Below are 15268 nucleotides of genomic sequence, written 5' to 3' on the forward strand. Positions count from 1 at the left end.
AGGAGCTCGAGAGCCAGGGGTGCTTTCTTCCCCAACCCTCCCCCGAGGCTGCTAATACCTTCTCTCTGGTAAACACTGCCAGGAATTGCACTCTTAGGATTACGCAATAAAAATAAGCCATGTTTGCTTTCTCAAACCGTGGTGGAAATCTTCCCAGCTAAATCTTGCTGTGACTTAGGCTGTGACATTTTCCAAGTTAAACTCGTCCCATTTCATTCATGGCTAATGACGTAGTCGGGGCTAGCAACGCCCGCTGACCCTTCCGTCCCCCACATGGCTTACGTGCTCAAGGCCACTGCTGGTGATTCCTTTGTACTTGTTCATAAATCCGGTGCGTGTGTGTGGAGGGAGGGGTGAATTCCAGAATCTTCCACATTGTTAGGAGGACAGCGCAGTCACCGATCCAACTTCATGTTAAGCAGTTGTCTTTTCAAGAGAGGTGGTTGGTGATGTTGGCACGAGATGAAACATTCCTCTGGAAACAGTCTGAGTCTAAAAAGGCTGTCTTTCTCCTCATTTACATAGGTTGTAATGTGGTTCTCCAGCTAATTGGAACACTTTCCCCAAACCAGCTCTACCAAGGATGCACTAGACTCACACACCCCTCGGAATATATTTGGTGGTTCGTTATTTGTGCCATAAGTGTCTCTCTTAGATATTTTGTCATCTCACTGAATTAAAATGGGGGTACAAGTCCCCTGTCATAGGGTCATGTTCACATCCTAGAGGTGGAGGGATCACTCTACAGTGCATCCCATGTCATTCGCCAGGGTGAGCAGAGGGCGGCCGGGAACTGTGGTGTCTCAGAGCTCCAGACATCCACAGCATGTGTCAGAGCAGACCCTGCCAACCCGGTCCCAGCCAGAGATTTTCCTTTCATCCCATTTATATAGGGGTTCTTCTAAAGGGCTCCTAAGTCTCTTTTTTTTCTTTTAAGAAATAACTGTTTGTTATATGTTTCTTGTCTTTTCTCTCTTGAATACAGATCCTCTTCTACACGTATGTCCCCCTTTCTGCCTTCTAGAAAAGTCTAAATAATTAGCCTAGGCCTGCAGCCCAACAAATCCCGTATTTGCCAAGCATTCCAAGTTATTTCTATGTGCAGAGATTCAACCTCAAAGATGCTGGGTGAGGATGGAGGGATCTTCAGCCCATTCTGTCTCCTCCTCTTGCCAAAGGGCTCTTTCTTTTGTTGGGTTCTACTTTGGATCCTGGTGCTCTGGCCACAGGCTGCTTAACAGCGTGTGAACAATTTGCATCACGGCTAGTGGTCAACTGTGGCGTCACATTTGTTCTGGATGGGAATATGTTAGGGCTCTGGGCAGGCAGCAAGGTGTGTTCATCTGGGAATGGAGGCGCCCCTGTCTCCTGGCTTGTTTGACTTTGCGGAGGCTGAAATTTGCAGAGTGCATCTCTTGACGGCGAATCAGAGCCTTGACCATGCCTGTCGCCAAGGTCTGCTTCCACCTATGTCCTTTTTATGGGCTGATGGGAACAACAGCAGTTTCCAAACATATTAATAAACACGATGTGGGGTGGTATCAGGCAAACGCATGCCCAGCAACAGATTTTATGTCTCTCAGGAAAGAACCTAATTCTGCTCTGTGCCCAGCCTGTCCGAGAAGGATGGTGGCTGAATGTGCAGCAGATTTCACTCCTCAAACTGTGCCAGGAGATCCCGGTGCCAACCCTTGCTGAGAACACTTTCAGGATCCAGAGGCCTCCCCGCTGCGCTGGTGATCTCGGCCAGCCGGGCATGGCTTCTGGGAAGACGTGTTCCCGTCCTCTCTTTTATTTCCCACTCTCATCAGAATTCCACTTGGTTTTGCTCTCCCCCTTTCTGCTTGCTCTTTCTGCTCATGAACTTGGAGCGGAGCTACCGTGTCGAGAAGGTGGCATGAAAAGGAGCTGAGCCTTCATTAGAGATTGCTACTGTCCTTGAAATAACATCAGAACTGAGGTGAGGGGACAAAAGAAGCAGAACGGCACAGCCCTCAAGATGCGACTTAGAGAATGGGAACCGTCTTGTTCTCCCCCAAGAGCCACTGCCGGGGTTGCAGCTTGTTTAGAAGATAATTATTTGATTTTATAATTACTTTTGTGGGTTGCAAAATAATTACTGTGTGGCACATCTCCATGTGCCAAAATAGCAGAGGCGATTGTTCTAAAGTTCACAGCCAAACAACAGAGTCATGATGGTTGGCTCTTAGGTGGGGTGCAGAAAGTCCCTCCCCTTTGTGAAGCATGCCAGCCTGAGGCCCACATAAAGGTCAGGTGGAGGTGGGGTTGCTAAAGACAAGGAGCACATGAACTCAGTTCATTTCTGTGTTGGGGGGGGGGAGGTACTGGGGACTGAACTCAGGCCACATCCCCAGCCCTATTTTGTATTTTATTTAGAGACAGGGTCTCACTGAGTTGCTTAGTGCTTCACTGTTGCTGAGGCTGGCTTTGAACTTGTGAGCCTCCTGCCTCAGCCTCCCAAGCGTCTGGGGTTAAAGGTGCGCGCCACCGCACCGGGCCGGTTTCTGTCTTTTTAGGTTGGTTTTCATTTTAAACCTGTCCCTCCAAGTACACTAAGACATCAAAAAGTCCCTTTAAAAGACCAAAGGTTGGGCTGGGGTAGAGCACTTCCTAGCACGTGTGAGGCCCTGGGTTCAATCCTCAGCACCACATAAAAAATAGATGAATAAAATAAAGTTATATATATGAAAAAAGTTCCCTCATAAAAAAAAAAAAAAGACTAAAGGTTGTGCCGGGCGTGGCGCACTCCTGTGGTCAAAGATACTTGGGAGGCTGAAGCAGGAAGATCCCTTGAGCCCAGGAGTTCAAGGCATCCTGGGCAATGTTGCAAGACTCCATCTCAAAACTATGTAATGTTTTGAACAACCAATAAAAAAAAAAAAGAAAATAATTATATATTATAAAAAAAAAGACTCCATCTCAAAAAAAAAAAAAAAGGCTGCAATTTGCCTGAGTGACACAGATACAGATGTCATTTGATACTGGATAATCTACAGGGTCTTTCACAATTCTAAGTTCAGATACGGTGCCAAAATGATCAGGAGTGGTATTTCCTCACTATAAGAAGTTTGATGTGTCCAGGGATCATCACACTTTTTCCATAAAGGGTCACAGAGTAATCACTTGAGGCTTTGCCAGTCCCCATTGCTACCACTCAACTCTGCAGTTGTGGCCCGCAGGCTGTCATAGACCCTGTGTGACAAATGTGCACAGCTGTGATCCAACAATGATTTATGGACACTGACATTTGGATTTCATGTGCCTTGTGTCACACAATATTATTTTCATTTTTTTTAACCATTTGAATTTATCAAAAAAAAAATTCTCACCCTCCCAACCCCAGGGGAAGTGTCTTGGGCCAGAGTCTACGCACCCCTAACCTAGATGGTTCTAGGCACCTCTGCAAAGCTCATTTTCCAGGTGGAAGAATCTCAGGGCAGAAGTGATTCAAGGTTAAGTAGAGGGCAGCAGGGTCCCCAGGGCCTCCTAATTCTACAGACACCTCTTCATCAGATCATTTTCTTTTTCCATTTTTATGAGTTAACACTCTGCATTGGGGTTTGGTTTTGCCCAAATTTGCCCAAATGTATCACTGTCACATTTTTTCATTTAATTCATCACTTTAAGCAGTTAAATTTCAGTGGTTCACACAACTAATCCCTTCTTAGGGGTCTTGTGAGGGGTGACCCTCAGAGGCAGCCGAACTTGGCTGAGAAGGCGACAGATGGAGCCAAAGGAACAGCCTGGTCACAGCAGCATCAGCAGGTGACCTGGGGACACTGTGGCCATTCTGTCTGAATTTGATTCTCTAATATGGTTACAGTAATAACTACAACTTTCAAGGGTCATTCTGAATGTATGCAAGGAAATAAGATGAGAACTATAACATGTAAATATACTTAAGCAAATGGTCTATCTAGGTTTCCTAAACTTACTGGTTTTCTTAAGTGGATTAAATTCACTCTTTTCTTGACACCTGCTCAGAACCTTTTTAAAGTTCTTTTTTCTCTCTCTCTCTCTCTCTCTCTCTCTCTCTCTCTCTCTCTTTGGTATTGGAGATTGAACTCAGGGGTGCTTAACCACTGAGCCACATCCCCAGCCCTTTTTATTTTTTATTTTGAGACAGGGTCTCACTGAATTGCTTAGCACCTCGCTAAAGTTGCTGAGGCTGGGTTTGAACTCGCCATCCTCCTGCCTCAGCCTCCTCAGTCACTGGGATTACAGTGTGCACCACTGTCCCTGGCTAACTTTTTATCTTAAAAGGTCCTCAAGGTGGCTATAATCCAAAACACCAACAATAATAGATATTGGAAAGGACACAGAGAAATGGGTCTTTCAACCTTCATCACTGGCAGGAATAAAAGTAAAATGGAACAGTCACTTTAGAAAACAGTCTGGCCATCCTCAGATGGCTAAGCATGAAGGTACCATGTGATCCAGCCATTCTACTCCTAGGTCCATCCCCAAAGAAATGGAAACGTGCTTCTATGCTAATGCTTGGATGTCAATGTTCACGGGCTGTATTTATAGCAGTCCAGAGGAAAAGCCACCCTGTGTCCATCAGCTGACAAATGGATGAATAAACGGGGCCTATCAACACAACAGACACAGTCAGCTATAGAAAAATCAAGTTCTGATGCACGCCACAACATGGGGGGACCCTGAAAAACATCACCTACATGAGAAAAGCCAGCACCAGGGACCGTACACCACACGGTTCTATTTAGATGAAGTGCTGGCTACAGGGAAATCTATAGGTTTCCTGGAAGGGATGGTGGGGGTGGGGGGTTACAGGACAATTAGATGAACAGGCAAAGGGAACAAAGGATTTGGGGGAGACAGGATAATGAAAATGATCTAAAATTAACTGTGATGCTAAACGCACAATTCTATGAATATACTAAAGGCCACTGAGTCATATGCCTTGAATGAATGACTTGTATGGTGTGTGAATTATATCTCAATAAAACTTCCCAAAAAATCCCCCGGGGAGACTTGCACCCTGTCATATAGCAAGTCCCAGCTGCTCAGCTCGGTAGCCCAAGCCCTCCACGTGTGGCCTCTACCCACTCCCGAGCTCCCTTCTTGTCACTTTCTAGCTGCCATGCTCTACCAACCCCTGTGAGCTGGATTTTCTCTCATTTATTTATTTATTTATTTATTTATTTATTTATTTTTAAGGTCTGGGAATTGAACCCATGGCCTTGCACATGCTAGGCAAGGGCTCCACTCCTGAGCCACATCCTAGTCCTCAGACACCTCTTGAAACCTCAAACGTCTTCCATTTTGGTTAGCAAACTACAGAATGGAATGTTCTGGGCTAGTCAACAAGTACTGATCCTGCTCTCCCTCCCCAAAATGTCATGCATATATCTCCTGCCTAGTAATCCTTTCAGTTTGATCTTATCTCCTTTAGATAGATAGGTCTGTTTTATGCTAGAAATTTCACAAATATTTTAAATATTTTTTTCTCTTAAACAAAGCAAAGAGTTTCAAATGTGTGTGTAAAATTCATCAGAATGACGTTAGAATAGAACAGAAAACGATCACTAAAATTATATGAGTTGAAACCTAGCTATAAATAAGACCAGTTGATTTTGTATTTCCTGTGCTTGAAAGTGTACTGAACACATTCTGAGTCTCTAACAGCTGTAGAATCTGTCTTTTGACAGTTACTGCTCCAGGTCAAGGGGCACCCTCTCCTGAGCTATGAGTGGCCACCACAGGAACTCAGGATTTTCCCTTGTCTGGTCATGCTATCTAGAAATGCTATCCTAAAACCCCACTCATATTTGCTCAAGAAAATTCAGGAGTGGGGAATCTGGGTGACGAATCTATGGGGGTTCATTATTCTAGTGTGTCTACAATTTTTCCTACTCTTTAAAAAAAGGAGTTAGCTCCAATGTATCACCTCTGTGAAGAATCCCTGCCCTGTACTTGGTACTTAGTGGATGAAATCTAAACTCTTTTAATAACTGTTCTAGGCTTTTCCTAACCTTCTTGCCCAAGGTGGGACCCATTACGTTCTGCCCCCCCCAAAATGATAACTTTCTCTTTTAGATATTTTCTTCAAACTTCTGTGCACGTACGTGTCTAACTTTTAATCTCCCTGTATGATTCTGTTTTATTGATTTTATTTTCTCAGTGCTTAGAGTGGCACATCAAAGATGATTGACAAGTAGACTGGTTGGGGAAAAAAAATGAATTGCTCCATCAAATGTTCCGGAGTAACATGCGTCGTTCTCTGCCACATTCTACCTGCTATCAGTTAACCTCTTCCTGGACACAATGCTTCATCCATTTTTCCTAAAATGCCCTTCCTTTCTTGACCTGGAAAACTCTTCCTGTAGGTCCTGGTCCAAATGTCCCCTACTCTGGAAGGCCCTCCTGCTTCTTCATACAGTGAACAGTTTCCTCTGGTCATCTAGCTGTGTCCGAATTCCTCAAAGGCAACAGCTGCTGGATGTCACCAAGCTGAGGGGACCCTGAACATGCAGGCTGCTAGCTTTACCAACAGATGCAGGAGAACTGTGTGACAACCCACTTGCTGGAGGTCGTGACACCTCAATAAAATTCAAAGTCAATCTTGATGAGGATCCCTCCACTCTCTCCACCCCTTCCTAATATTCTGTTAACCCCTCTTTTGTTTATTTACTTATTGTCTGAGATACCGAGGCTGGAACCCAGGCCCCACACATGCAGGGCAATTGCTCTACCATAGCTAGACCTTCATGCCAGACCCCACACTCTTCTGCGTCTCTCTTCCCTACTGTCTCTTCCTCCCTGGGAAAGAATAAGGCCTCAGTCTGCCTTCTTTTTGGATTATCCAGCTGACCAAAACATGCTATAGCATACAATCATGTACAGATGTAAGTTCTTTCTCTTAGAACGTAAGAATATATATCTTTAACTTCGAGCTATACAGAAGATGGGGTGCTTTCATCTTGGACCCAACCCAAGGAATTTAATTACAAATTCCAACTGTGTGGTCCAGCAAGAGGAAAAACCCATGGCAAAGCTGAACTTGGCAGCAACATGTGAATGATAGTGATCACAGCGGATGTTCCTTAAGCACCTCTGCTGGCCAGGCACCACTTGAAGTGCTTTGTACCAATTATCTCATTAAATCCTCATGATTCCACGCAGTAAATAATATTATGATATCTCACAGCTACCCAGCTAGCAAGGGGTGGGAGGCTTTAGTGAAAACAGGCTCCAGGACCAGCTCTGGAGCAGAACGAGAAATGGCTTCCCTTTTCAAGGTCAGTTCTGCGGCAGCCTGACATCCGGGGGTGACTTGACCTTGGAGGATCTCTGCCCTCATCCTGATGCTCCTTGCTTTTCTCACCTGCAGAAGAAGGATGGGACCCATGGAAACGCACAAGGCATTGTCCCCTCAAAGGCCATTCTGCTGGAAGACTCCTCCAGTCAACCTGACAGAGAAGTGCCATGACCATTTGCCCTCATTCCAGAAGTTCTTGATGAGGATCCCTAAGAACATGTTAAAGGTTTCTAATCCCTGAAGCAAAACATGGAGATGCATCCAGCATACCAGTGGATTTGTGAATCTGTATGTGATTTTTACAGAACAGAAAACATATTTAAAAGACATGAACACATCCTTGAGCTACTGATTAATCACATGTGAAAGGCCCTGGGGCAGGAGTTACAATCAACATGCCTGTTTCTAAAGGCACCATTTTATTACTCTTTAATTGTCACAGTAAAAAAATATTCCTAAAAACTGTTCAAATGTTTTATTTCTGTTGAAATTACATTGTCATATTAATTATGAGTGTGTGTGTTGCTGGAGATCAAACCCAGGGCTTCAAGCATGCTAAGCTGCATTCTACCACGGAGCTACACCTTGAGCCCACATCTTAATAATTCTTAATAACTATTGAGTCTATATTTCCTAAAGTAATTCCTCATTATTAGCCTTGAAAGGAACCAAATGAGAATAGAAAATGTGTATGAAATTATATACAGAAGTACTTTGCTTTCTAGATTTTCCTCTAAACCTGCTATTAATCCATTTGCAAATTAAATCACATTGTCCTGTTCACTTCCAATATAAAATTTCAGTGATGACTTCGATTTTTTTTATAGCTTTACAGTGTACACAACTTCTATTTAGCTAAAATTTCTTTCTCTCTATTCCTACCAGTCACCCTTTCTATCAGCTAGGGTAAAGGAAAGCTAAAAATAAAATAAATTGTTCCAGGAAATTTATAATTCTAATTCCTTACCTTAATAAACCTAGCTTATTGAGACTATACATATATACAACACACACACATACACACATGTGTGAACACACATCAAATATCTAATTTTCTACGTTTGGTGTAGGCGAAAGATACAATGTCATTTATTTTTAAATCAACTTGATGGCACTGTGGGAAACACTATGATTCTTTGTTTTTTCCTGCACTGGCTCTAGTAGCATTGAAATTTTACATAAACATGTTTCCTTATCTAAAAGTAGGCTCAGTGTTGAACCCAAACAGCTAGGAGGAACAGAAACACAAACTCTCTTGGCCATTAGTGACGTGTGAATTGTACCACACAGTTCCTTTTAAAAGGAAAATCACTTAAAGTCAACAAAGCATCTTTAGTATTAGTTCATGGATATCAAGAACTTTTTTTAAACGCCTGAGTAAAAAAAGTGAAAAAAGATAATTGCTAAAATGTAATTTCTCTTGTCACATGCAGCTCAACTAGCCAGAAATAATTTTTCTTTTAATGTTTATTCTATGTCAGCTGAATGCATTTAGTTATAGATTATCTTTAAATGGAATATATTAAAATTTTCTTTAAATACATTTTAAAAAGCTGACGTTTCATAGGAAAGGAAGTTAAGAATGGAGGAAGCTAAGCGACCAACACCCACATAAAATTTCTAGTAATTTCCATGGAGACCAGAATTTCCCATCACTGCCACCAAATGGCCTCCTCAGTGCTGAATGAGAAACCAGGTACATTTAGGGTAAGGCCACAACAGAGGTGCACTCCATCTTAAGAAACATCTTCCTCCAGTGAGTCCTACCCAACAGATATGTTGGGGAAATGCATTGTTGCAAACTTGACCATACATGTCCTTTAAAACAGCTGGTGTTCTGGGCATACAGGAAAAAAATGCTCAAATTTGAAATTGCTCCTAGAGAAGGTATCTAGTGAAGCAGTCACTCACTACAAATTTGGATTCCCTTCACTTTTGCAGCGGGTATCGCTGCTTTGGGCTCTGGCAATAAGAAAAGAGGCTTAAACTGACCATCCTCTATTTCCACTAGTAAGTGAGCATCACACACATTCAATAGGAGGATGAACAGTACGGAATTAAGCAAAAATTTGGCACTACAACATGTGGGCTTCCCTGTAGAAGAATGTATGGAAATTAAATACTTTAATCCTATCAGGAGATAAAGTGAACATGCATAGATTTCTCCTTAGGGCATTCTGAAGTGTCTGAAGCTCTATGTTATAAGAAGAACTATGTGCTGTATGTCAAGACATACACCTGCCATACACCATGTGTTTACCAGGGATAAGTTCATAATGACATAGACATACATCCTTGAATGTACACGTCTTTCCTTTCTATCACAGTATTTAGAGATACTAATTTATTAAGTTGAAAGCAGCCCAGCACCCCTTAACCGCCTCGCTTCACATGAGATTTAGGGAGCTCTTTGGCTTGCACATGCCCAGGCTCACCTCGAAGATGCTGCCCCACTCCCTTTCCCCTCCTCCCCACATTTGGCCATTAGGCATCATTCCAAGAGGGACCAGCAGCGGCACTCCAAAAACCTCAGCCATATTTCACTCTAAACAGACATCATTCCACAACTCCACAAGTCTCTAGGTCTCTGAGTGCCACGGTGGCCAAGGCCAAGTCACCTCTCCAAAGGTTGGGGAAGCAGCCTATTTGGGGTACAGGTCAATCAACACAGTGACTGACATTTAATAAGCACCTTGGCTTGCATCCTGTGCTCAGTTACACTCTACGGGAAAGGTCTGGCTTTGGATCATCTGATGAATCCGTTTGTACTCACAGGTCCTGTGTCCTCGGCTCATACAGCCATCATGATCAAACACACGGAAGCAAGCATGTGCTTCTCAGAAACCAATACCTTTCCCAAACTGAACGGGAGTAGCTAGTGTTCCTGTCTGCCCTCCTCCAGCATGGTCCCTGTTTCCCTCTGGCTGTCTCTTGCCAGTGCTCCACAGGCTCTCTTGCAGTTTAATCAACGAAAACTATAATTACGCGAGTAGGACTCTCATTTTGAAGACATTAGCCAAGCCACAATCACTTCATTACTCTGCACTTCTGAGGCCCACAAAGAACTGCAGGAATCCTAAGTAATATTTGTTCTTCCAAAGGGAACAAGAGAAACCTGCCTGGCTGATAGGAAAATCTGCCTGCCCAAGCAGGTGTCTGTGTGGAGAGAAGAGGAGCTTCAGGCCAGGAGGCAGCTAATGCTCTGCCTGTAAAATCTGCTGTCTAAAACTTTTCCGCGACCTTCAGTGGCCCTCCTGGACTCTGCTCTGTGAGCTGCTGGGGAACCGCCTGGAGGCTCCAGGGAATGCACCGCCACCGAGGCGCGTCCACATCTGCAGAGCCTGCCCGCGCCAGCTGTTACTCTTCCTGGCTCCCACTACCCAGTTACTAGCAGCCCAGCACCCCTTCACCGCCTCGCTTCACATGGGATTTAGGGGAGCTCTTTGGCTTGCACACGCCTCACCTCGAAGATGCTGCCCCACTCCCTTCCCCCTCCTCCCCACATTTGGCCATTAGGCATCATTCCAAGAGGGACCAGCAGTGGCACTCCAAAAACCACAGCCATATTTTACTCTAAACAGACATCATTCCACAACTCCACAAGTCGCTGGGCGCCACGGTAGCCAAGGCCAAGTCACCTCTCCAAAGTGAAGCCCCCTGCCCCCAAAGAAGCCCACAACCATAATGCAGCCCAGCAAATCCTAAATCCTATCATAGAGCATGACGGGGAACCAGTTAAGGAGCCCATGGAGGGGGGAAAGCAAGTGGACCATCTTTTTTTTTTTTTTTAATATTGCTGCAGACAAATCCCCAAACGCCCCACCTTCCCGTATAAAAATTCCAGAGTTGCTCCTTTAACTGCTTCAAACCCCTCGTTTTGAGGAGCATACACATCCGTGGGAGATGCAGAACTGCGAGGCGGGTTTGGCTTTGGATGACACTCCGCAAAGTGCCAGGCGGGCGGGTGTCATGCCTGGGTAGAGGGCGGATGTCCCCGCAGTTCTCTAGGCAGCAGTCTCCCGCTGCGCCCAAACTGGGGACCGGCAGTGCCACCTCCCGCCACCGCCGCCGCCCCGACGGGCCCCAGCACTCACCGTCCCGGGCGTCCTCCCCCCGACTGCAGTTGCTGCAAATGTGTTTGATCTCCTTGCCTAGTTGACAGTGGATCACAAAGGACACGTTGTTGTTGTTGTTGGGGGCGGGCTCCTTCAGGGGCTTCATCCCCAGCAAATAAAAAGCTTTCTTTTTGGGTTTCTTGGCGCTCGCGCCTGGCACCGCGCCCTCCCTGCAGCGCGGCGAGCGGAGCGCAAACCTCCCCGGCTTCGCGGCGCGCGTGGGCTCCGCCATCCGGCCCCCGGGAGCCCCGGACCGGGCGCTGCTCGGGCCCCCGAGCGCTGCCACTCGCGCCCCTCCGCCTGGCCAGCATGCCCCCGCTTCGCCCCGCCCCCGCCGCGCGACACCAACGCCACCGCGGCGGGGCGGCTCGGGGAAGTCGCCGAAGGGGTCTTGACCTCGCCGACCTCGCTGCCCGAGCCAATCCGAATCCCGAGGCCCGAGGAGGGACTGCGGAAGGCGCTCCTCAGTCCTACCTGAGACGCTCCACTCGCTCCAGCTCGGGGTCTCACGTGCACATCCTCCTCTGGTAGCCCCACCCCTAGGTAATCTGGCCCCAGCAATTCAGAGCCTGCTGGCTTTGCCGCTACCTCCTCTCCGGAGTGCCAGGGCAGAATGCCAGCACACCCCCCCGCCCCCCTTCTGCAAGCCTAACGCTGCCAAATGAAAGCAAGATGTACCACACACAAGGCAGCTGAGCCCAGAGCCCTGGGGTGGAAGCGATTCTCGGCCAGAACAAATTACCATCCTCTGGTGGGTCCCCTCCATGTCCCCCTGAGTTTCCCGGGAGCAGACAACCTGTTAACTGGATAACTGAGGTTTTCACCCCCAGTTGAAATGCATCCCCCCAAATGAAGGGGACCTTACACCAGGATCATTAACACTATCCAGACTCAAATACAACTTGCGACTTTGGAACACTAGTTAATTGCACTGAATCTTCCAGATGTCCTAGCACAGTGAATAAGGCTTAGCAAGGCAAGTGACATCTACAGAGGTTTTGCAAGAGAGGGCAGTGTCTTAAAGAAGACAACTCCATGGCTCAGTAGCAATGACCACTAAAAGTAATTGAACCTTGACTTATTTCGGTTTTTGTTTTAAATCATATTACATCCAATAAGCCACCGATTCACTCAATCATCCCGAGGAAGTTGTCAATCACATTTTAGAGAAGCCCCACACCACAATCCCCTGGCTGGCTCTATTTAACAACTATAGAAGTTCTGGGATTCTGGCTTAGTAGGTACATGTAGGGCCCAGGAATCTGTCGCTTTTCAAGCTCTCCAGTTTATTCTGATGCAAAGCATAAACTGAGAAACAGGTGTTCACAGCCAGGTGCGTGTTTTCTTTCCACTGCACCCCATTCCCTCTGAGTCACAACCTTGCTCTTTCTTCCAGCCTACCAAGATAGTGGCATTTTTAAAATGTGCTATTACTTCCAGTTGTTTCCAGGAATTTCTGCAGAGCTAATTACAATTTCCTGGGACTGGAACTTTTGCAAAAGGCAGGTCATTGCTGGTCTCTCCTCCAACTGGGCATATTCGACATGGACATTTCACCTCACAGGTAAAAGGGTCAACAATCTACTAGGGAGATTAAATAACTGTATCATAATATTCTTCTGTATGCTCAATTCTATCATCCTATCATTTACACGATTTCTCATCTGCAAAACATTCTGCCCAAATCAGCACGGTAAGAGTTTCTTTTATTTGGAAAGTCTGGGATCCAGCTGCGATGGTCTGCACCAGGAGATGTCAGGGACAGAAGAAGAAGGCAAGTGTGAGAGCTGTGCCCTCTTTAATTAGATCCCAGTCCCTGCTTGTCTACCAAGGGCTTCTGTAACCTCTCCCTTCTCCCCAGATGACAAGCCCAACCAGTCACAGGTAAATGCCACTAAACCTGCTCATTCTTATCACTGGGTCCCTGGCTAATTATAAACCTTATCTTAGAGGTGACAAAGGATCCACTGAACAGGTATTGCATTGTCATGGGGAAACATTTGTCATTCTCTTTTTCTAATCCTCAGTCTCATCCTCCAAACTGCATCACCTAACACCCTTTGGAAAAGAGGAGACTCTGTATTGACAGCCCATTACATCTTTTCAGAACTGTATTTTTTAAATTACCAGTAAAATGGAAAAACACTTTACTCTCTGCCCCAGAGGTCAGAACAGGAGACCTGCAGAAACCCCATCTGGGCTTATTAAAACAACTGAGCCCAAAGCAATCTTTTATTCACTCGCTATATTCTAAGTCAAACCTAAGGGCTCTGTGTGTCCCTATCTTAATTGGCCGAGTGGTGCTGTGATTGTAGCATAGCAAACCCTGACACAGCCTTCAGCTTAGACTCAGATATCAAAGGATGTGCCCCGAAGTGTGTGGGCTCCTTATTCAAGTTAAGTGTGTAAAGGCCTTTGGTTTGCCTTGGAGAGCTGTATTTCTTGTTTGTTGGGCCATCTTCCTAAATGGTACTACCTGAGTTCGCAGCGTTTAAGCAGTGATATCCAATATGGCACCCACTTGCCCTGTGTACCTATTTACATTTAAGTTAATTCCAATTCAATAAAATTCAAATTCAGTCTCTTTGCTGCACTGGCCCCAATTCAAGTGCTCAGTAGCCACATGCATCTGGAGGCAGCTGTATTCACTGGAGAAACTAATAGAATATTTCCATCATCATGGAAACTTGGTCTTGGAAGATGTATGAATTTTAGTGACTCAGGCTGAACTCAGGGACAATTAGTTGAAGTTTCAGAAGCAGAAAAGTGCTGTCTTCTACAGCAGGCAGATAAAGAAGGGACCAAGTGGCAATGTGCCTTAGCACTGGTGGCAGATTGGAAGCTGGTAGCTGTATCTGGTGGCTTCAGAAAGCACCTTGCCTCAGCCAGCATCAGGGCTAATGTGACACATATCCAAGCATTTTCTCGACCTTCTCTGGCCACTGTAGGCCACCTCAGCAAAGCCTTTTTTCTGATGTCCACTATTATAATTTCCTCATAGCTCTTGATGCCTAGAGATGTCCTTTGTCTCCTCCCATCAGACACACATATGTTTAATTATGAACCTCACAATTATGGCTTAATTTGGTTGCTATTGTTGATAGTTACCTCCCTGAGTTGATAATGTAAGAAAACTGGTCATCCTACAGTGTTCTAGGAAAAAAAAACATTATAGGCTATTATTTTCACTTGTAAAAGGAAGGGAGAAAATACTAAAGAGAAGGAGAATCCAGTGCACTTCATCACTCAAACCCAGGCCTGTGTGGCTTGCATGGAATTTATACAAAGATGATTTAAATGGGGGGAAAAATCCTGTTATCACTCTCAGCGTCACTGAGCTACATGACAGTCTCCTCTTCATCCAGTCTTCAGAATATACTTAACCTGTGGATACCCTTCTGGAAACTTATTTGATCTGGACCTTGCTACTCAAAATGTGGCCCCAGGGGCCAGCAGATCTCAATTACCTGGTAGCTTATTAGAAATGCAAGCTCTGTCTCAGAATCTGCACTTTACAAAGAACTTCAGGTGATCTGGATGCACACTGAGGCTTGAGAAGCACACCCTAGTTGGTAATTTCCATAGGAATCAGCCCAATAATTATTAATTGCCTACCAGAGGAACGGATATTTTGGTTCCAAAATAAATCATAAATAAGACTCCTGATCTCTTGATGCTTAAAAGTTATGGGAAAGAGGGTGCCCTCCATGAATAATAATAATAGAACACACCAAACTGAGTCACAGAACACACAAAACTGAAAATGTGTGCAAATTCATACCTAGGAAGAGCTACGGAAAATAATGCATTTAGTCATTCTCACATGCAAAGTGGGGGCCACGTGCAAAGA

At 45.3% G+C, this 15268-nt stretch overlaps 1 protein-coding gene across 8 annotated transcripts in view; it reads right to left on the reverse strand.

Annotated features, from left to right (window-relative positions):
• Window positions 1-15268, reverse strand: part of PHACTR1 (phosphatase and actin regulator 1) — a 286809-nt gene that overhangs the window by 218027 nt on the left and 53514 nt on the right. The window contains exon 1 of one of the 8 annotated variants that reach the window (XM_081294443.1): window positions 11893-12001. The exons of 2 other annotated variants lie outside the window; for them this stretch is intronic. Coding sequence is in view for 5 of the 6 variants with exons in the window: in XM_081294438.1 (XP_081150564.1) it covers window positions 11398-11650 (253 nt within the window). In the remaining variant the exon portion in view is untranslated. 5 more of the 8 variants (XM_081294438.1, XM_081294439.1, XM_081294440.1 and 2 more) reach the window with 5 other exon arrangements.

This window comes from Spermophilus citellus (genome assembly GCF_964194105.1).
Source record: "Spermophilus citellus genome assembly, chromosome: 5".
NCBI lineage: Eukaryota > Metazoa > Chordata > Mammalia > Rodentia > Sciuridae > Spermophilus > Spermophilus citellus.